This window comes from Miniopterus schreibersii, assembly GCF_964146895.1.
Source record: "Miniopterus schreibersii genome assembly, chromosome: 14".
NCBI lineage: Eukaryota > Metazoa > Chordata > Mammalia > Chiroptera > Miniopteridae > Miniopterus > Miniopterus schreibersii.
In genome coordinates, this window is record NC_138114.1 from 17320974 (window position 1) to 17342310 (window position 21337).

General features: G+C 46.1%; 1 protein-coding gene across 1 annotated transcript; it reads right to left on the reverse strand.

The window, feature by feature from the left end:
• Positions 1-27: 27 nt before the first annotated feature.
• Positions 28-20869, reverse strand: OIT3 (oncoprotein induced transcript 3). The gene is made up of 9 exons (XM_081158101.1): positions 20716-20869; positions 16775-17149; positions 15985-16092; positions 11896-12018; positions 10891-11013; positions 8965-9125; positions 7079-7494; positions 2135-2234; positions 28-769 (listed from the first exon to the last, which is right to left on the reverse strand). The coding sequence occupies exons 1-9, from the start codon at positions 20774-20776 to the stop codon at positions 596-598; spliced, it is 1641 nt and encodes a 546-aa protein (XP_081014227.1). The 5' UTR covers positions 20777-20869; the 3' UTR covers positions 28-595.
• Between the last annotated feature and the right edge of the window lie 468 nt (positions 20870-21337).

Here is a 21337-nt window from a genome sequence, read left to right on the forward strand (position 1 = left end):
ATAGTTCAGTCATTGAATCACTTAAAGGCATGTTAATAAATTTATTAACATTCATTAATTGAAGATATCTCACTTAAGATGATATAAAAACATCACAAGAAAATATTGTGCAAGAGAAAAGTCAAATAGTATATTTTAGTGCACGCTTACGTTGATAAACTTCCAAATCTGTAACTATTCTGTATTTGAATTGAAATTTCAGGGTATAATACTATTTACGTATTTGAGGAGTCATTGTGTATTTAAGTCATCGTTTCAAGCAACTATTTAGTAAGTTCTTAATTTGAAATATTATACCCCACTTCTGGATTTGGTGGTCCTACTGCAGCCTGTAGGTGTTTTGTTGTAGAAAAGAAATGGAGGGCACCGGTGAGCCGCTCTGGGTGGACCGTGTGGTGTCGCTTTAGGCCTCGGGATGCAGCCCCAGCGGCTCACTGCTGGCCGCCCTCTCCCCACCCGGGGGTCCAGGATCTCGGCCAGTGGCCTGGGAGTCTGTCTGCACCCACAGCATAGGTGTAGACGAAGCGCAGTGTTCTGGGTGTAGACTGATGTTCTCAGAGGGACGGGGAGGAGGGCCGCCCGGGCGTCGGGCGCCCTAGCCCGCCCAGTCGATGCTGATGGGGCCGCCCGTGAGCACCCGGCTCCGCAGACCAGCAGCGTCCTCCCCGCGGCCCGCCTCGCGACGCGTTCGCCGGTGGCAGCCCTGGGCGCAGCGGGAGCGCGCCTCCAGCCTTCCGCAGACCAGCACCCGGCAGTGCAGGAACACCTCCTGCAAGACGCCGTTACAGTGAACCAAGCCGAGGGGGCAGCTCGCCCTCGCGGGCACCTTCTAGAAGCCGGGCCCCGGACCAGATGTTTCATATGTTCCCTCATTTCATCTAAACAACCACCCTTTCAGGGAGGTGCTACTATCCCCATTTTACAGATGAGAAGGCTGAGTCAGAGCTCAGGAACTTGCCCAGGTTCACGCATTTAATAAGCTCACGCACGCATTTAATAAGCTCACGCACGCATTCAGTGGTGCGGCAAACACACTGGGCCCGGGGGACACCGCAAGCCCCCATCCGTGCCTTGGGCGCTGGAGCAGGGCCAGGGGAGCGCAGCATCTCATAACCTTAGCACCTTCGCTCCCCTGCACTTTGTGGGAAACCCGTTCTTCCCCCAAGCGTCCCCCTAGAAGCACCTTCCCAAAGACACTGCCTCGCTGAAGGGGAGCCCAGGGTCAGCCAGCATAGTTGGCACTCATTTCGCAACGGTGATGTAGCTGGAAAGGGCATCAATACACTTAAATGCAGCGTGGAAAAGACTGTTGGCCTGAAACTTCCTTCTGTTGAAATGTTTCAACAACTCTATTGAAACAAAGCTGTCCCCCTTACCCTGCCGTAGATGGCCGCTTACAGCCTCTGTAGCCCGATGTACATTTAAACATATGCAGCATGTTCCACATGCACGTGAGCTGCTGCAAGCTTTTTCAGACCTCCCTCTGTCTTCCCATATTTCTACACCACCTGACTGACTGCTCAGTACTGCGCCAGTCCATACACTGCGGCCCTGTTTCTTTGGAGGCTTTTTTTCACTCCCCTTATAACGATGCTCTATAAACACATCCAACACAGCGTGTTTTTCTTCTTTGGCTTGCTTTAGAGAAATTGTCAGAATTGGAATTTTTCGAAGAAAGAATATAATGATTTTATGGTTATTATTACACATTTTCAGACATCTTTCCAGAAAGTGTACCAATTTACATGACCACGGGATACTTCTTATAACTTGTTTTAACTGGCATTCTAAGTACTATTTTCATGGAATATGTCACTATTTATCTTTTCTGTGGATTTTCTGTCCGTGTTCTTTGCCATGTGATCACCACACTGGCTTTTTTCAGCCGTACCTGCCCACAAGGGTTTAAAATTGTGGTCATGTAGTATTTTCTTTGAGCAAACACTGTTAGTTTAGTGGGAGGGGGCATATAATGACTTTTATGAAGGTGTTAAGCTTCTAGATGGCCAGTTTTATAGAATTTTTCGCAGAGGTAATGCAGACTGTAACCGTGGGCTCATAGAATGTCACCACGTTGGGACACTAAGAAGGAAGGCTCAGGTAAGGTTGGGTGGGGAGCAGGCATTCGGCTTACCTTGTGGTCTTTGCCCACAAACTTGAAGACAGGGGCCTGGAAGTGCTTTGCTAGGTGATCCCGAGACGTGTACTGCTTCACAGAGTCATCTGACACGCAGCTGAAAGTAGGGCAGGGTAGCGAGTAAGACTTGATTGTTTAAGCAGAGGTGGAAAAACAGTCCAGCCCTATGTGTTTGGTCCAAGGAGAGGGAAACTGGGTGGAGGAGGCTGGGCTGCACTCAAGCTTTTCGAGAATGAAGGAAAAATGAAATTGCCTTCAGACCCAGCCCTGCTCATTAGCACTGTCTGTCCTGTCTGTCATTCACTGTACCCACAAACTGGGCACAAGGACCTCCTGCCAAGTCAATGTACTGAAGTATTAGCAGCAACAGTTATTTCAAAAATACCTTTGTATTTTCATTTGTAGTATATTGCAGGAATCCTGCATTCCTGTGCTTTATTGCTGGTTTGAGAAGGCTTTTCTTTAACCAGATTTCATAAATATTTAGGAATTCCTAATGGATTGTCACCCCTGAAGGGATTCAAGGGTGAGCCAACCCCAATTTGTGCATCAAAGAGCTGCATGAAGATCCAAGTTTCTTAGAGAATAAACAACTGGCTCTATTAGGGAAAAGCCATTTGCTTCCAAATTGTTTTTAATTCCTCTTCCCAAATTTAATACTAAGCTGTAGCTTGACAGGACGTCAGGGTTTTCATCTCAGGCCTACTGCTAAAGTGAACTCCTCAGCTCACCTCAGGGTTAGCTGGGGGAAAGAAGTATTATGAATTCTGCAGTTTGAGGCCAAGGTTTAGTATTTATGAAACTTTTCTCCTTAAATGTTAAAGGCCAAGGATCACATTTGTCTTATCTTTTCCATTCTGAATTCTAAATGAACTTTTTCCCCCCTAAGTATATTTTTCTTTTTATGGATCCCTAATAGTTCCTGCCTACCAGGCCAGGGAAAGAGTGGGGATCAGACAGAGAAGCCTGTGAAACTGGATCCTTGCTCCATGTGCTAACAGACCACTTTCTAGCTCGTTGCTAATTGCTCCTCCAATGCCATTAAAAATTCCAATAACATTGTTTAAAAATAAGGCATCTTGAAACTTGTATTACTACTATCTCATTCCTCTGAACTGAAGAGGATCCTCACGTATAATGTGTTTCTGTTATTTCTTGCATTTATGTCATTTTCATTTACCTTAGGTGCAATTAACTTCTACCATCTTCCAATTATGTTTGATGATAAATCCTATGGCACATTTAATCTGTGCAACACACTCTGCTGGCGCTGAAAGGATATTAAAATGAATAATATGCCCTATGAAATCAAGGAGTGTATAGCCCAATATTTATAATAATAGTAACACTATTAAAATGGCACTTCCATCTAAGTGTCTCAGCATTTTCAATTTATCTTTATCTAAAAATAGTAGGGGGTGGGGAATTGGGAACAAAAAAATAAAGGCCCTGGCCCGGTAGCTCAGTTGGTTAGAGAGTCATCCATACACCAAGGTGCAGGCTCGCTCCCCCATCAGGGCACATACAAGAATCAGCCAATGAATGCAGAAATAAGTGGCACAGCAAATCAATGTTTCTCTCTCTCTCTTCCTCTCTCTCTCTAAAATCAATTAAAAATAAAATAAAATAAAAAGAATCAAGATGTGCTTACAGTGCACAATACACAATAGATTTCAAAGACTTAGCAGGAAATGTAAAATAATCACTAATAAATTTTTTATTGATTAGATGTTGAAATGATAATATTCTGGAGAAACTTGGTTTAATAAAATGTACTATTAATTTAAAAATAAATAAAAACACTACTATTTTTCTTTAAAAGAAAATGAGGCAGAAAGAGCTGTTCCTAAGTAACATATTACAGATGAAGACCCAGGACAAGTTCAGGCTCTTAACTTGGTGTTTGCTGTTATTAGACAATGCTAGTTCTGTCAGCTTCAAGTCCATGTGCTAAAAGAAAGGACGATGGTATATGACAATCCAAAGAAACCGATTATCCAAAAGTTGTCCAATATTTGATTTTGGAATTCAATATGTGTTTTTTTTCCTGGAGATAACTTTCTAATTCTACTTCGCCTAGGCTGGTATTAAATTATTTTGCATTCTCAGAGCATATGCCAACTAAAACTAGAGGGAGGTGAGTCAGACGTGTTAAATATCAGGGGAAACCACCCTCATTTAAATTTAAGCTGAGGACAATGGATCATCAAATAATTTATAAATTTAAGTAAACTACATTATGTTTAATTAAGGGCTCTACACTATTATGATAAATACTCAGTAATTCATTAGGCCTCACAGAGAACAGACTGACGACTGTCAGAAGAGAGGGGGGTTGCAAGGCTGGGTGAAAAAGGTGAAAGGATTAAGCAGAAAGAAAGAAAGACTCACGGACACAGACAACACTATGGTAATAAATGGTGATGGAAAATAAAATCTTAAAAAAATAATTCATTAGGCAAATATTCAATGACCCTCACTATAGGCTAGGCATTGAGGAGAAAGGTTTCTAGCTCAAGTTGAAAGGAATCAGGGAAGACTTCATGGAGGAAATAGCCTTGCTGAATATTGAAGGACTGGTAAAAAATCACACTGGAAGGAAAGGGTAAGATTTCAGGCAGAGGAAACAGCAGAAGCAGAGTCAGGGGGGTGTAAGGAACAAAAGAGTTTGAGACTTGCCCATAGTTCCCTTTGGCAGGAGCAGAAACTGGGGAAGGTAGGGGTCAGAGGGGGAGGCACAGTGAGCCAAGCGGAGAGCTGGATTTTATCCTGAGGGATTCTCTCCCGTGCCCCATTACTGCAGTACCTATTACCGTACTGGAGGTGGGACTATTTGCCTGTTTACGAAACAGGCCTACACAGCTGTGTTTTTGAGTTCTTGCCTCTACTTATTAAGCATTTTAATTTCTTCCATGGCTTTCTTTTTTTCTGCTTTGTTTGTGCTGAGGGCTGGAAAATTAAATGGCACAGCTTCTTAGAACCGTCTAAAATAAAAGATGCCCTTAACTGAGAGTCTGACTACTGAATACATAAATAAACTTCACAAGCTTTATTGAAATTGCAGGTTACATGTTTTCCCAGTTAGTGAATTATATGCTTATTTTTGCAAAGGTAAATGTGAGGGGCAAAAGAGAAATCTTGATGTTGGAGAAATGTTCACTATTTTGGTGGTAGGGAAAGCTTCACGAGTGTGTACATCGGAACTTACCAAACTGTACACTTTAAATATGTACGTTTACTGTATGACAGTAGAAGTCCAATAAAGCTGTAAAAAATGTAGAAGGAACCAAAACCCACTCTTCCCCTAAAAGCAAGTCAATTCTCTAATCTACTTAGCATTAAGTATGTGACTATAAATAAACAAATGAATAAAACATGGCGCTTCTACTTTTCCTTTTAAAACTTTCTGGAGATCACTCTAGGATGGCAATAAATCCAGAGGGCTGCGGATCCCTCTGAGACCTGCTACTGGCCATCCGAAGCAGCTCAGAAGGGCACACTGTCCATATTCTAAAAGCACGCCAAGGAGACTCCAGGAATCTGAGGCTAGAAGCATTCCAGCTGGTAAACGGTTACAATTACCAACCAAAGGAAATCAACAGCCATTAAAACGTTTTCAGCGGGGGTGTGACAATATAAATATTTTCCTTTTGACTGGCTACCCAGACCCTGAGGAGGCTGTTAGGAAGCTTTAGCCGTCCAGGTGAAAGATCCTGAGGGCTGGATTTAAGTCAGTTAGAATGGAATAGAGACAATGAAGTTGGGGTTTTGTGAGTTTTTAAAAAAGCTTCTCAGTTGAGCCTAATGTGCATAAGGGATTGAAAATCACTGTGCTAGAGATGGTTAGCGGTGGTGAGAGATCTGGAGAAGTAACAGCAAAATAGAAGTCTCTTTGTTTTTTAAATCCTCCGACGGGGATATTTTTTCCATTGCTTTTCAGAGAGAGTAGAGGTTGGGAAGAGAGAAAGATGCTCAGTTAGGTGCCCTTGACCCGAATCGAACCCAGGACCCGTCAGTCTCAGGGCTGATGCTCTAACCACAGAGCAACCCGGCCAGGGTGCAACGTAGGAGTTTCGAAGGGTCTATCGGGTCAGTCAGTAAAGGCCATGGCGGGGGACACACTGGTGGCCATCTTTCTAGACCGTTCCCCTTTCTGAAGCTGCAGCTCCTGACCCTGCCAGAGACGCGCCCACCTGGGCGCTGAGGCGAGGGAGAAACTGAGGCGCAACCCCGCTGTGCGGGTCCTCACTGGGCACATCCTGGGGTGGGAGCAAAGGCTGACAACCGCTGGGCTTCCAGGGACATCTCAAGACACGCAAGCTTCTTAATCCAAGGAGCCTTAGGAAATGTGGAAATCTCTGTATAAAACAAGCTAACAAAACCCAACTTGCCTGATCTTTCTTTTCCTAAAACCTGCCAGGTGCGCCTCTTCGCTCTCAAGGGCCCTAAGCGGGGAGCCTGCCCTCGCTGCCCCCACCTCCAGGCCCGCACCCGGCACGCATGCTGCACCCTCTGTGCGGGTCACTCAGTCCCAGGTCCCACCACAAATGGGGGGGGGGGGTGTCTCTCTTTTCCCTCTGGCCCTGGCCTTGTTCCTGGGTCTGACTGACAGGCCTTTCCATCTGCCCGCGGAGCTTCCCTCCCCATGCATCCTGCCGACGCGGACAGCTCAGTATTGCTACTTGGGATTATATTCGATACTTTAACCTCAGATCTGCTCTTCTACTCGTCTCATTCTGTCCTGATTGGCGGCACCCAGGCGGCCACCCGGGCCAGAGCCCTTGCAGTCATTTCTGACTCCCCTCTCCCTCAGCAGTTTTCACCTCCAAAATGTCAATGGACGGTTTCTGAACTGATTAAGAGCTCAGAAGAGTGCGGGAAGTGCCTCAGTTTCCCCGTGCCCCGGGAACTGGGAGTGGGCCAGGTCCCGGCAGCGCTTACCCGTCCCGGATGAGGTAGTACTTCAGGATCTCGTCCACCTTGGAGGTGGGGGTGGCGAAGCAGCTCTCCACCAGGCTCTCCAGGCCGCTCACGCGCACCAGGGGCTCGATGCCGAAGTAGAGGGAGTCCCGGAGCTTGAGGGTGGGCAGCGCCTCCCGGTAGGGCTCCTCGAACTCGTGGTCCTTGAAGATCTCCAGGGTGAAGGGGAAGACCCCGTGGCTGCGGCCCACGATCTCCAGCGGCGCGTTTCGGAGGTTGGGCACGTAGCCTTCCGAAATGGTGTACAGGCGGGGGAACTCGCAGGTCACGGGGATCAGCAGCTTGCTGGTCCGGATGATGATGTCCCCGCTGCTCCCTGGGGTCTGCTTGGGCAGGCCTGTCACAAGGTTGCTGGCCACGATCTTGTCATTCACCACCTGAGCCAGGCCAGGGCGAAGGGAGGAAAGAGATTTTACATTCGTTTCTGCAGAGTTCTTTCCCTTCCTCTTAATCATAACAATCTCCAAACCTCAAAACCTCAAAACGCATTAGAGATTTGGTTGCTGAAGCCTGAAGCTTTTCAAATAATTTTTTGCATATTACTTCGTGGTCAACCCTCACATTCCTTTGGAATATTACTCCTAAAACCTGGGCTCTGCGGAATCAGCACATTCAAAGCTCTTTATGTTTTAGGAAAGAACAGCTTCTGTATGTCGTTTCCCCTGTAACCCTGGGCCGGGAGGGCCTCCTGCAGCATGAGCCTGTGCTGAACTCCCCCGCGCGGGGCTTCCGCTCTCGCACCTGCGCGGGCTTCGGGTCTTTATGTCCCCTCCGCTCCCGTGTACAGGGGGGCTGACTCACCAGGGGGCATTTCCACGTTATTACCCACAGACGTAATAAACACAACTGCCTAACATGGGGCCGCCTTCTCTTTGAGCATCCCCTCCACATCTCACCCCATCTTATTAATTAGCTCTCTGATTTTTTCTTTGTCAAATTCAATAAACACAGTAACTATTTGTTATCCAAATGATCACAAGGGCCTCTGCACTGATCCCCAGGATCCAGGTCCTCCTTTTTCTGTCCATCATGTGCACTTCTGATTTCCTCTTGACAGTGCCTGCTTAGCCCCAAATGCCTCCTCCGAGCATTCGAGGCAAATCTCTGGAAGCGCCGGCCCTTCCAGTGCGAGTTCCTGGCCCGTCAGGCTGCAGCGCCCGTTCGCAGCATAAGCTTACGCGTTCCCGCCTCTGGGGCTTGCTCATTTGTTTCCCATCTGAAATGCCCTTTCTTTCCCTCTCTTCCTGTATAAACCACAGACATGCTTCCACCCACTTCAAGTCCTACTTGTCGTGGCTGCTCCAGTGTTTGTCCCTTTCTGGCTTCCTACAGCACCTGTCACCTGGATCACTCTCTTTTTAATATTTTGTGTGTCATCTGAATACCACTGTGTATGTTCCTAACAATCAGGAATCTTATTTCATATATCCCTTAGACTCCCCAGCGCAGGGATGTGCACAGATTTTCAGATGACTTTTGCCTCCATCTGGTTCAACACTTGAACTCATTTGCTGCCTCATAAATGGACCACCGTCTGTATCAGTCGCTTTCTTCAAGTAAAATAACTGTGCTATGCACTCAAGAAAATGTCCACACATGTTGGAGAGTTCAGGCTATTTGAGAACAGAAATAGTAGAATTTGTCTTAATTTTCTATCCTCAGGGTGCCAGGACCACAGCACATGCTCAATAATACATTTGTTGAAGGAATGGCATTTGATTTTTTGAAATCCATTCTTTCATACGGAAATATTTCCTCTAGGACAGGCCATACTGTATACCTCTGTCAACCACCCCCCAAATAACCAGCTTTTGGTCATCCCCCAGTGTCCTCCAGGAGGAACCTACGTTGACCACTGTGCCGCAGGTCTTGAGGGAGAAGAGAATGTTGACGTGGGTGCCGTTGGACACGCCTCGGCAGGAGGTGTTGGTCAGGAAGAGCTCCAGGCCGCCGACCAGGTCCCTGGGGACGCTCACCTCGATGGTGTTGGACCTGCACAGCACAGGGACTGCGGCAGAAACGGCTGCTGTTAGAACCGAGACCCGGGTGCGGGGAAGGGTGAGGAAGGCTTCTAGAAGAATTAGTTTCACAGTCATGCAACTTCAGCTTTTTGTTCTACCCTCAAGGGAATCTATGAGGCTCGAAACAAGTTGGTGAACAAAACCAGGACTCCCAACTCCCAAGGTTGTGGTCGAGTCATGCCCCTGAGCATGGTATTGACCAAACGAGGAAATATTGTGTTCCAGTTCCAGGCGGACAGACAGTTATGTCAAAGTGTGGCTAGCATACCTCCATGAACTGAAACACCCAAAGGATTAACTTTTAGCACAAACACAACTTACCGGCAACACAGAGAAATGACTGCTTTGATACAGGCTTAAATTATGTAATGGTACTGCTTGGACTTGACTGTTAATTACTGCTCCATAAAACAGGTAATAAAAGCAGTGTTAGTGCACTTGGGGAAGCGTTCTAAATTGTCTTTGCATTGTTCAGTAACCATAAGCCCTGACTATAAATTCCGCTTTGACCTAATATAGAAAGATTGCTTTTCCTCAGGGTTCCCATGTTCACTTTTTCAGACTCTACAAATACCCTAAAGGAATACCTAGGGGTACTGTCAGAAAATGTGTGAAGAGACTGTGTTTGAGGATATATCATAACAAATGGTGCAGTAAGAAATCAGGGATAGTTGCTCGTTAAATGTTTTCTGGATGAGTGAATTCATGGTCTGGACAGAGATAACTAGATTTGCAGAAAACAGTGCTCAGAGGATGCTTATTGTTCGTCTTGTAAGTGCAGGGAGAAGAATCAGTTCTCTGGGGCTTTCAACTTAGTTTCACAGCCCAATAATCTGTTAGAAAACAGAACTGCAGCAACGTCTTACAATTCTAAGCTGAGTATTAGTTATACAATTAGCGGCAGAAATTAGAGGGGGGAAAAATCAAAGGTAAAAACGCAAAGGAATCCCAATGATCCAGAAATCCCATTTCTGGGTGTTCAACCAAAAGAACTAAAAACAAGATCCCAAAAAGATATGTGCCCGCCCATGCGCAGAGCAGCACTAGTCATAATAGTCAAGAGGTAGAAGCCACCAAATGTCCATCAACGGGTGACGGGATAAACAAAATGTGGTACGTCCATACCATGGAGTATTATTCAGCCTTAGAAAGGAAGGAAATCCCGTCACACGCTGCAACATGGACGGACCTTGTGGCCGTTATGATAAGTGAAATAAGCCGGACACAAAAGACAAACCCTGTACGGCTGGGGAGAGGGAGGTGGGAAGTTGTCTGATGGGTCTAGAGCTTCCGACGCGCAAGGTGAAGAAGTTCTGGAGATGTGTTAGAACAATGTGAGTATCCTTCACACTGCTCACTATATGCTTAAAACTGATTCAGGTGGTACATTTTATGTTATGTATTTTTTATCACAATTTTTTTTTTTAGAAGCAAAGTAAAATGGTGGGGTTTTTTTGTAATATTTTCTTAGGTTACTCTCTTCTAAGGGATTCCGAATGAAGGCGCTGGGGCACACACCGCCGAAAGAACTGCGCCCTAAAGATGAGGCTCTTCACACAGCCGGGAGGGAGGCGGGAGAGGGCCGGGAGGGAGGCGGGAGAGGGCCGGGAGGGAGGCGGGAGAGGGCCGGGGAGGGAGGCGGGAGAGGGCCGGGGAGGGAGGCGGGAGAGGGCCGGGGAGGGAGGCGGGAGAGGGTCGGGAGGGAGGCGGGGTGAATCCGAGCGGATGGCACGCACGCCTGGGCTGACCTACCTTGGCAAGTGTGGTTGTCCTCAGACAGCTCCAAGCCCCGGGGGCACTCACACTGATAGCCCCTCTCAGAGGCGAGGCAAGAATGGCTGCAGCCGCCATTGTTGTTGTGGCACCCTTCAATGTCTGCAACGAAAATCAAACAATAATCCTGGAACCCTCTTCCCCCGAAATTCTGGTTCTTGGGACGGCACTTTGCGTCAGGGCTTGTATTTCAGTCATCACAGTGTCACTGGGGCCTAACAGCCACTAAGACATGTAGGAAAGCCCACAGAAGATGTGCATTAAATGTTATAGCTACAAAGTGCAATCTTACAACATCCACAGCTCTACCCACAAGCTGGTCATTTTGTAGAATGCCCTTCAATCTGGATTTGTCTGTTTTTCTCATGGTTAGATTATGTTTTGGAAGAAGATCCAAAAGTCAGTTCTTAATTGCTGTAATATTTAGTTCACCCAATTCAAAATTTTATAGAGTATTATTGATGTAAAAGGGACAGACTATAAATTCACCTGGACCAGCTGGATGGATCAGAGTTCTTGCCAGTTGGTTGGATCACCAGCCCTTCTGTGTCCCCGCTGCTGTAAACCATTTGTTACGTCACCTGCCTCTATTACCTTGCTACTCCAGGTGTGCTCCTTGGAGCCAAGTTAGAAATGCAATATCTTGGCCTGATCCCAGACCTAAATCAGAGTCTGCATTCTAACAAGATCCCAGGTGATTCGTGGGCACATTAAAGTTTGAGAAACACAGGACACCTATTTTTATTTTCCAAATTAATATGTGGTTCTTCACCTCTTACAAAATGCAACTCCCTCCTGTGAAACCTTGGAGGCAGAATTAACAGTGAGTTCGGTCTGCAGGCATCCTCAACGCTGACGGGCGCTTTCTGTCATCCCTCCCACAGTCAGGCTGTCACTCTCCTCTAACACGGGGCAGTCTCGTGAACAGCAAAGGAGGCGCCAGTGGCCTGGGCTCTGGCTGGCATCCCCGACTCCCATTCTCACCTTCGCACGTCTTGCCATCACTTCTTAGCACGCGGCCAACCCCACACTCACAGCGATAGGAGTTTTTGAGGTTTACACAGATCTCACTACAGCCACCATTGTTTTGTTCACATTCATTTTCATCTGTAGAAAAGGAAGCACAGCGTTGACATTCTGCTGAGCAACTCAGTCTTCTCAGCCCCCTTAGCGGAATCTCCACGTCTTTGCAGATCCTGCTGACACACTTCGCGCAGCCCGACTCCCTCGCTGAGACGCAGGGCCGCCACTTGCACCGCCTGAGCTCCTCAGCCAAGTTATTTGCCATCTGCCCTCTGCTGGATCGCAGGGCACCCGCTCCCCTGCCAGTTCCCCCCTAAGGGCAAAGCTGTGGGGGAATAAAGTTCCTTTTGTGACCTGGGTTCACCTTTTCATTTGCATTGGTGAATCTCACTTCCTCCAATGAGTTCCTGAAGATTTGCTAAATAAACACAGACTTATAAATCAAACTGTGTTTTAAATGCATTAAAGGAACTTACATTAACAGAAGAAAATATCTGACCAAATTTTTGAGGCAGTCTTCTGGCATACATCAACCACCATCCTCAAAATCTCTGAAATGCTGGAATATTCCCACATCGTACTTAATGATGGTGAAGTCATTTTAAGAATCTGATGAAAGAAGGAACTCTTGCCGTTTAAAAAAATGCACAACTAGCAACAAATGTCGACCCCCTTCCTTCTACAAACAACAGAAAAGGAAGCTTGGGAGCTAAATTTGTCATGGCTTCACATAGGACCTAAGCCAGGGACTGGGTTTAAACACCCACGAGGCGACAGGAGAGGAGAGGAGCTGGAACTGAGACCCTGTCCAGGACCCTGGCGAAGGCGTCCCCACAATGAAATGGGGAGCAGAGGACTGGGCTCCGAGGCCAGGGAAGCAGTGGGAAGCTCTCTGCCGGAGGCTCTGGAGAGAAAAGCCCTCGAAACGCGGGAAGCCCCCAGGCCTGCCCTGCCTGGCTGCCGTGTGAGCGTGCGCTCCCCACGCGCGGGGGTCGGCGCGGAGAAACGGAGGCAAAACTGGGCCTGGGCTGGGAAGCCTCTGCGCCGCCTGACAGAGCTTTTGGAAAACTGTTCTGTCGTAAAACTTCCATGAACCAGGTGATAAGAAGAGAGTCCCCCCGCCCCCGCCAAAAAAAAACACCCCACAATTACAGAAGAAGGTGATTTGCCATAAAACACTAAACACGAGGAAACGATCCACAATAAAAGAGAGCTGGCAAGATAACAAACAGGGGCTCTGGGCTGGAGATAAACAGAATGATCCGGAAAAATCCATAATACAAGGATTTTTAAAAAATCACCAGATTAAAGGAAGGATAGTAACCAAAATAAGTGTGTAAAAGGACAAGGCAGAATTGAAAACAAACACGGAGAACTTTAAAATACAGTCAATGAGATTAGACTTTCAGTGGATGGCAAGAGGCGCTCGGGGCCGGGCCTCCGGGACAAGCCTGGGCTGCTCACCTTGAGGCTGATTTTTTATGTGAAAGAGAAATAAGCTTCTACTTATTAAGCCACTGTTATTTGGGGGTCTGTTGTTATTTACAGCCTGACTTAGCCATTTTTATGGGTATGAGCTATAGAAAATCTCACACCTGGGTAAGGTATGTTATGTTAATTTTAAGAACACACAAAGCACTGCTATATATTGTTATGGGTACATACATAAATAATAAAAGCATAAAAACAGGGACCAGAAGAACACACACCAACTTCAAAAGAGTGATTCCCCCTGGAGGGTGAGAGAGAAAAATGCGACCAAGTGAGATGACTTCAAAAAAACTAGGGGAAAACTGACACATGCACATAAACATAACACTTTGCCTCTAATTTCAGGGAATTCATGATATACCTGAAACCAACAGACAGTCCCTAGCGAGGAACTTGGGACTGTCCCCTGTGTACTGATAGGCAAAGTCATCCAAGATAAATTGTTAAGCAAGAGACATGTATGATGTGTATGACATTTGACCTTTGGTGAAAAAAAATGGGGGCAAAAAATTAACATATATATTTGCATTTTTATATCTGCCTAAAGAACCCCTGGAAGCATACATAAGAAAATAATACAAGAGTTTACTTGGGCCCGGCTGGGTCAACCTAGGATCCAGGAGATCGAGGTTCGATTCCCAGTCAGGGCACAGGCCCGGGTTGCCGGCTTGATCCCCAGTGGGGGGTGTGCGGGAGGCAGCCAATCAATGACTCTCTCTCATCATTGACGTTTCTATCTCTTCCTCTCCCTTCCTCTCTCTGAAATCAATAAAGACATATTTTTAAAAAATTTACTTAAAAAAAAAAGTTTACTTGGAATGGGGTGGGGAGGAGACGGAACAAACGGGGAGAGCTAGGCATTTCACTGTATACCTTTCATGCTGTTTAATTTAGGAAGTGTTTAAACATATTATCTATTCAAAAGTTATTAAAATAAAGGCAAATAAATGAATGAATTAGACTTACTGTGGTGATCACATTGTAAGGTATATAAATGTCGAATCACTATTTTGTACATGTGAAACTAATATAATATTGTATGTCAATTATACTTAAAAATATAAATAAGAGAAATGAATGAACAAGTCCTGTCTTAAAATAAAGCCAAATATTTTCCAACAGATGTGTGTCTACGTGTGTGTTGTGTGAGGGGTGAGGGGAGACTACAGGAAGCACTGTCTCCTGTACCCCGAACTTTTTACTATTAAATCATATAGTCAAAATGGACCGTGTAAGAGCCCTAACAACTGTTGTGGCAGGGCCTAAACATGCTCCACAGGATGGCCAATGGGGTTCATTCAGGAGGCTGAAGAACAAGAGCTTTTCTAAAATAAGAAGCTGTTTATATCCCTTTCACTCTAACCCCCTATCCCATTCTAACCTGTTGCTGTTCTCCATGAGAAGTGTGGGGCAGGCCCCCCCTTTCTCACTAGATTCCTTTCAAACCCATTTGAGTCTGAATACAAAAAGATTCATAACATTAAAGGGAAAAGAGAGGTCTTCGATCTTGGGTTTTTCAACTCTGTTTTCTTCCAGTTATAGACAACAAAACATGTATACAATTAAACAACCCTGGATTTCCCACAAGTAATCTGACTCCCCTTTCTTGCTACTCAGAGAAACCAAAAGTATATTAATGAAGTTGTACGAGTATGTCCTTAGGTAACTCTAGACCAACGCTATCCAATAGAAATTCAAAGCAAGCCACATAAGGAATTAAAATTTTTCTAGTAGTTATATTAAAAAATGTCTTCAAAGAAATTGGTAAAATTAATTTTAATAATATATTTCATTTAATCCAATATGTCCATAATATTTCACTTCAATATATAATTAACATTAAAATTATTAAGATGTTTTATATTTTTTAAAACTAGTCTTCAAAATCCAGTTGTATTTTATACTTATAGCCTGTCTCAATTTGGACGCTGAATTTTCATGAGAAAGACTTGATCCGTATAGAGTCATAAAATTTACAGTTGGCTACTCAAGTTATCTCAAATATTTTTAGTTGTTCAATGACTGAATCAAGTATCAGTTTTTAATTAATTAAAATCTAGTAAAATTAAAATTCATTTTTTTCAGTCACACTAGTCACATTTCAAGAGCTCCGTAACCACGTGTGGCTCTGACTCCTGAACCGCCCAGCACAGCTCTGGACTAGACCTAAACGTGACATAAATTTGGCCTGAAGCTTTGGCTATGAACTAAAAGGGGAAACCCCGTTCCAGGTGTTCAGAAACAGCCTGGAACCCGGTGGGGCTCTGAGTCAGGAAGGGTTTCTGATGTGTCCCTTTGACCTTAACAGCCTGTTTCTACTCGAAGCTCAGTTTCTTTTTTTTTTTCCTTAAAGATTTTTTTTTTTTAATATATCTTTATTGATTTCAGAGAGAGAAAAGGAGAGGGAGAGACAGAAACATCAATGATGAGAGAGTCACTGATCGAGCCCACAACCCGGGCATGTGCCCTGACCGGGAATTGAACCCCGATCGCCTGGATCCCAGGTCGACGCTCAACCGCTGAGCCGCGCCGGCCGGGCTTCGAAGCTCAGTCTCTTACCAAAGCAGGTCTGCCGGTCGGGGCCCAGCGCGGTTCCTGGGGCGCACGTGCACTCGCCGGCGCGCAGGCAGCTGCCCCGGCAGTCCTCTTCGCAGATGTCATAAAAGTCTAGGGAAGGGAAAGATGGCCTTTCCTGAGAGGCTGGGACCGGAGGGCATTCTCATTCCTGAGTCCAGTCCCGGGGTGCTAGCTTCTAGCCAACATCCAGAGAAATCTCATTGTTCAGGGATTACAGAAACCCAGTGGCAGGCCTACTACACAGGGGCATCTTTTGTCATTTAGATCAATGATTCCCAACTTCAGATCCACAGGCCCTGGGTTGGCCATAGACTCTATTTTTTTAAATGTATATAGTTTTGATGGGATTGATAAAACAAAACTTTATTTTAAAGTATTACTGACCTAAAGTAGCTTCTTCCCATATCATTTAAAAAATCGATGGGTACTGAGCACAACGCTATCACACGGCTGTCTAACATACATCTTAAAAGGGGTCCTCCAAGCTCAGGCAGGCTGGAAATCCACCACTTAGATATTTGCTAATGTTCTGTTCAATTGGAATGAGATGCAATAAAGCAGAAATGATCAAAGTCATAGCTCCTTTCCCTTTCTATTCTCCAGGAATTTTTCAGAAATTTAAGAAGAGATCTCAGAAATCACAGTCTGGAGGTACATGTGGCCCCACATCTGCGTTATACAGACTGAGATACTCCCGCAACTGAATCTCATATGGCGCTTTTCCCTTTGATGCCTCGTGCGGCAGGATAAAGGGCCCGGGGAAGATACTCACGGCCACAGTACACATGAAAGCAGACGCTGGGCTTGGTCAGACGATACACATAGTAGCCTCCAGGGCAGGCCTTGACCTCCACCGTGGTGTTCCAGAGGCAGCAGTTACCACTGAAGCTGGCACAGGCCTGGCGTTCCACGATGCCATCGTCTTCCAGAGGGTGGCTGCCGTTGAGCCAGACAGGGGCGTGGGTTCCACAGTGGTTTTCTGGTATGCAAAAGGTGGGCATGGCATCCCCCGCCAGGCCTGTGAAGCGGTACCACTCCCCATCCACGTGGTTGTCACACAGAGGTAGACCTTGAGACTCATCCAGCTGGTGGTCAGTGTTCCTCCAGGGCTCATTCAGACTGATGTAAGCGGAACAAGGATCTAGGGCTGGGAATGAAAAGGACACCGCAGAGGCACCTTGTGATATTTCAGATCGTGGAGACAACGGCCTGAGTCCACCTTCTTGGTCTTGCATTTTAGCTTTCGGGGGTTCAGAAAGAAATAACTTAAAGTCCCCGAGAGTAGCTGTTTAAGATTCCTCAAGTTGACTTAAACATATTTCATAAATGCCTTTTACAAAAATATTTCAAATCCATCCCAGGTTTAGCGTTAGCATTGGGCTAAACTTTTTACCCTTGGTAATCAATGAATGGATAGGAGTCGTTCACACCAGGGAGGTTAGGTTACAGGCTCACTGAACTCTGCTCTGGTCAGACACTATTTCGAGCATTGTGTTCACACCTGGAGGCTATACTTTACAAAAGCAATGGACAAATTTGGTATCCAGAGGAAGGTGACCAGACTTAGAAGGAAGCCTAAAATTATTTACTGGGGAAGAAGCTGAGAACTGTGGTTTAGAGAAAAGGAGATGGAAGAAGATGCATATCACTTTTCAGACATCTGGACGGGGCTGGTGGCAGAGGAATTAGGTATTCTGTTACAAAAATAAGAACAAATCATTATGGGGAAGCACATTTCATTCAGCTACCCAGAAATGGAGAGGAGTCAGTGTGGTAAGCTCTCACCCTTGGAAATTTTCAAAAAGTATTTGGATGGTCAATTGTAGCAAGATTATAGATGAAATTTTGCTCTAGTGGGAAGTTTGACTTCGTAATGAAAGTCCAAAACTCATTCCACTGAAAAGGAAAAGGCCTCTTGCACATGCCAGCTGCTCTGAACTATACAGAATACTGGCAAGTAGTTACCAAAGATAGTCTCAAAGTGAATATATTCCATCAGCTTATTGAAAATATCATGAACTTTGTACATTCACAATTAGCTGTGGCATCACTCTGTAGAATAGAGTAGAATTTTCAAGCATGCATGAACATATATCTCATGAAAAACATTTTAATGACCAAAGACATCAATATCCCCAGTATTCTCACCACTTCCCTCAATTTCAGGGAAACATTGAATTAATGTGGGCAAATTGTCTGTATGAAGAATCTAAAACCAAGAAATTCTGGAAAGGAGCACTAGCCGGAGAGGACTGTCCTTAAAGCACACCAGGCTGACTTAACTGATATTGTTGGCAGGGAATTCACGTGAAGGTGGATATGTTTTGGGGGAGAAATTTCTGTTTTAGCAAATAATGCACAATAATTAAATGTAAATGATTTTGGATTTTCCTGGTCTACATTTCAAACTCAAGTTTACCCTCTAAACTTGACCTGCACGTAGAGGGGTATGTGGCCTAGCGCTAGTGGCCCCAGTGAGCATGACAGCTGGGATAGGAAATAAGCAGGATATTCCACTTTTTGAAAACAACACACTTGCTGAGTAGCACGTGGCAGGAGCAACCCTCTCCTTTAAAATATCCCAGCTGTGCCGCAGATCATAGTTTGATGTGCCTTGAGGGGAAAGTGTCCTCATACAGACTCTCTCCCTCCTCAAAAGGGAAAAATTCCCTCATCTGCTCTCCTAGCTGCGGCTTTTCAGGGAAATTTCACAGGTGATCATAAATTCATAAAAATATTTGGTTCATTTCCTTGGCTCTACTTTTATAAGAAATGGTTAGATACTCAACTTTTAATGGCTTTTACAGAAATTCCTAAACTTCTCTCAATAACTATTTCATGAATTATAAAGTTTTTCCTTAAATTTAACTGTCATTTCTTGTGCTGTTTGTAAAAAGTTCACTTCCTCTCCTGTTGTGGGGGAGATATGGCACAAATAGGAAACTTTTTCCCACTATCTCCTGTAAAATAAAGATTTTTTAAAAAGTCACCCACTATTTCTAACATTAAATATACCCATTCATCTCCACTCCCCTTTAAGGCAATAATTCAATCCTTTAATTCAGTAATCTGTTCATCCCTGTTTTCAGTCTCTCAGCAAGGAGCCGGAATTTGGTATTATGCATATGGCACCCCAAATTGCTGACACACATACTCCTCAAATGGGAGGGCTTCCAAAAGAACAGCCCTGTGGTTTCCTTTCGAAGGTCCAGTCAGGAGGGCCCCAGCCTGCCAGCCGCCCTGCAGGCCACCTCTCTGGGGTCCCCACACTGGGGACACAGGGACGTCTGTGCACCCCCAGGCCGGGCACCTCGAGGTGGCTGAGCCCGCCCTTTTGTTCCAGGGTTTGCAGAACCAGTGTCTCCAACCCCCAACATCCTGCTCACCCGGAGGCTGCCCCTTCAGCAGGCTCATCCTGGAGCCGCCTCCCCCTCCCTGCTCTCCCCTCGCCTTCCCTCCTGCCTCCTCTCCTCCTCCCCCACTTCTTTTGTCTCCCCTCCCCTCTCGTCCCAGGGCAAGCACCCCCCAGTACTCCTTTAATCTGTCTTCTGGCTTGAGGGGAGCTCCTAGAAGGGCTGGGGGTCTGGGAAGGAGGCCTGGGTACGTGGGAAGGTTCAGGCGCACGCACTGTGGGAGGGGAAGGAAGGAAAGACGATGGGAAGGGGAGGGGGGGGTAACTTTTCCTTAAGAGGCTCCTGGTTAGTTATTGGCAGTAGGTACCTGGCGATTAAACTTAGCTCAAGCCTGTCTTTTTAAAATAGGCCATTAAAGCCGTTAGACTCAGAGAGCGATGAATCCGACAGTACACAGAGTTGCCGCGCACCCCACGCCTGATTCCGGTTATGACCTCATACATGGCGCCCCTGCCACTCTTAATGAACCAGTGTTGACACATGATTATTAACTCGAGTACACAGTCTACTTAGATTTTCTTCATTTTCGCCTTTGTCGTTCTCTGTTCCAGGGTTTCATCCAGGATACCGCATTACATTTGGTTTTCATGTCCTCGGGGTCTCAAGCCTGTTTTCAATGTGTATCCTTAAAGGTGCTCAGAGCATGGCCCGAGTTACTCTGAGGGTACAGATCAGGGTCAATGAAATACTGAGCTACTCAAAAGTGCCAAGAAGGAACGTTCTCCCCATCTCAGCCTCCTCTCAGCCTCTCTTCCAGTTAGAACTTAAATTCCGTTGGAAGACGGAGAGAGACGTGCTAGTAAGTGGCACCGAAACTGCCTTGTGGCCAGGTTTGAGCCGAGCCTGAGGAGGGAGGCAGTTTAAGATTCGCTGGGTCTGTGCACCAAGTCCTGTTTTCCGACGCCAAGACTAAGAAGTTTCATTTACCAGACCTCTGCCTTTCATGGGGCTAGAGCTTTCCGTCAGTCCCTTGAAATCATTAAAGACAAAACTCTGTCCCCAACCCTAAAAATCACTGTTTTGCCCTGAAAGTTGTAACTATAAAAGTGGCCCGAACATAAAGAGGTTGGAGTTCCTCTGGCACCCCCAGGCCCTGCTTAGCTGGCGCAGGGCTGGGAAACTGGCTGCCCAGGCAGGAGGCTAAGCGGAGCACGGAACAGAAAGTCTCTGAAAAGGAATCTCCATAGGTTATCAGTGACTAGACCCAGTATTGAGGATACTGGAATCTGGCTCTTAATAATCTGACGGAACAGCAGTCCCCGAGGACAGAGCGCAGGATGCCAAGCACTGGAGGACTCACCGGCCGGCGCCGCAGGGGCGGCTGCGAGGAGGAGGCAGGTGAGGAGCGGGAACCGAGGCATCCTCCCGGCCCGGCCCGGCCCCGGCCCGGCCGCCGCAGACCCGCTGCAAAGGCCTCTGAACTGCAGTTTTCCTTTGTCCCTTCTTCCTCAGCGCGCCCGGAGGCTCTAGGCAGACTCTTCAGCATTGGTTGGGGCTTTATCGGAGGAAAAGGGCGAGTGGATAAGGTGTCCATTGCTCTGGCCTTGACCCCAGATAGAAACTGCTTTTCACTGTCAACAGGGTTGTTTTATTGATATTTTTCTTTAGGGAAAAAATACTCACAACCCCTCATCCTCCCATTGTTTTCACTCAGGAATTCCCTGCAATGAGGCTGCAGGATCTTACCCAGAAGGGAACTCCAAAGGAGGGCCAGCCCCTCACGTCCCAACCTTATTTCACGGCGCTGCAGACTGAGACGTTCCAAGACTAAAGGAGACGGGATGAAGCCAAATGGTTGGAATCGGTCGCTAGGAAGCGTCTTGTTCAGCTGTCAAGGAGTTTACAAGAGCACACAGAAAAGTAGTAAGGACAGGCGTGGAATGGGGATGCTATTCTCTAGAAGCAAGCTCTAAGTCTTTAAT

Excerpts from the sequence above, each read along its gene's own strand:
- OIT3 (XM_081158101.1), bottom strand. The coding sequence starts at position 20,776 with ATGCCTCGGTTCCCGCTCCTCACCTGCCTCCTCCTCGCAGCCGCCCCT. Across the intron at positions 16,093-16,774 it reads CTTTCATGTGTACTGTGGCC|ACTTTTATGACATCTGCGAA; the intron begins GTGAGTATCTTC and ends TCCCTTCCCTAG. Across the intron at positions 7,495-8,964 it reads CCTGCGGCACAGTGGTCAAC|GTGGTGAATGACAAGATCGT; the intron begins GTAGGTTCCTCC and ends GGCCTGGCTCAG.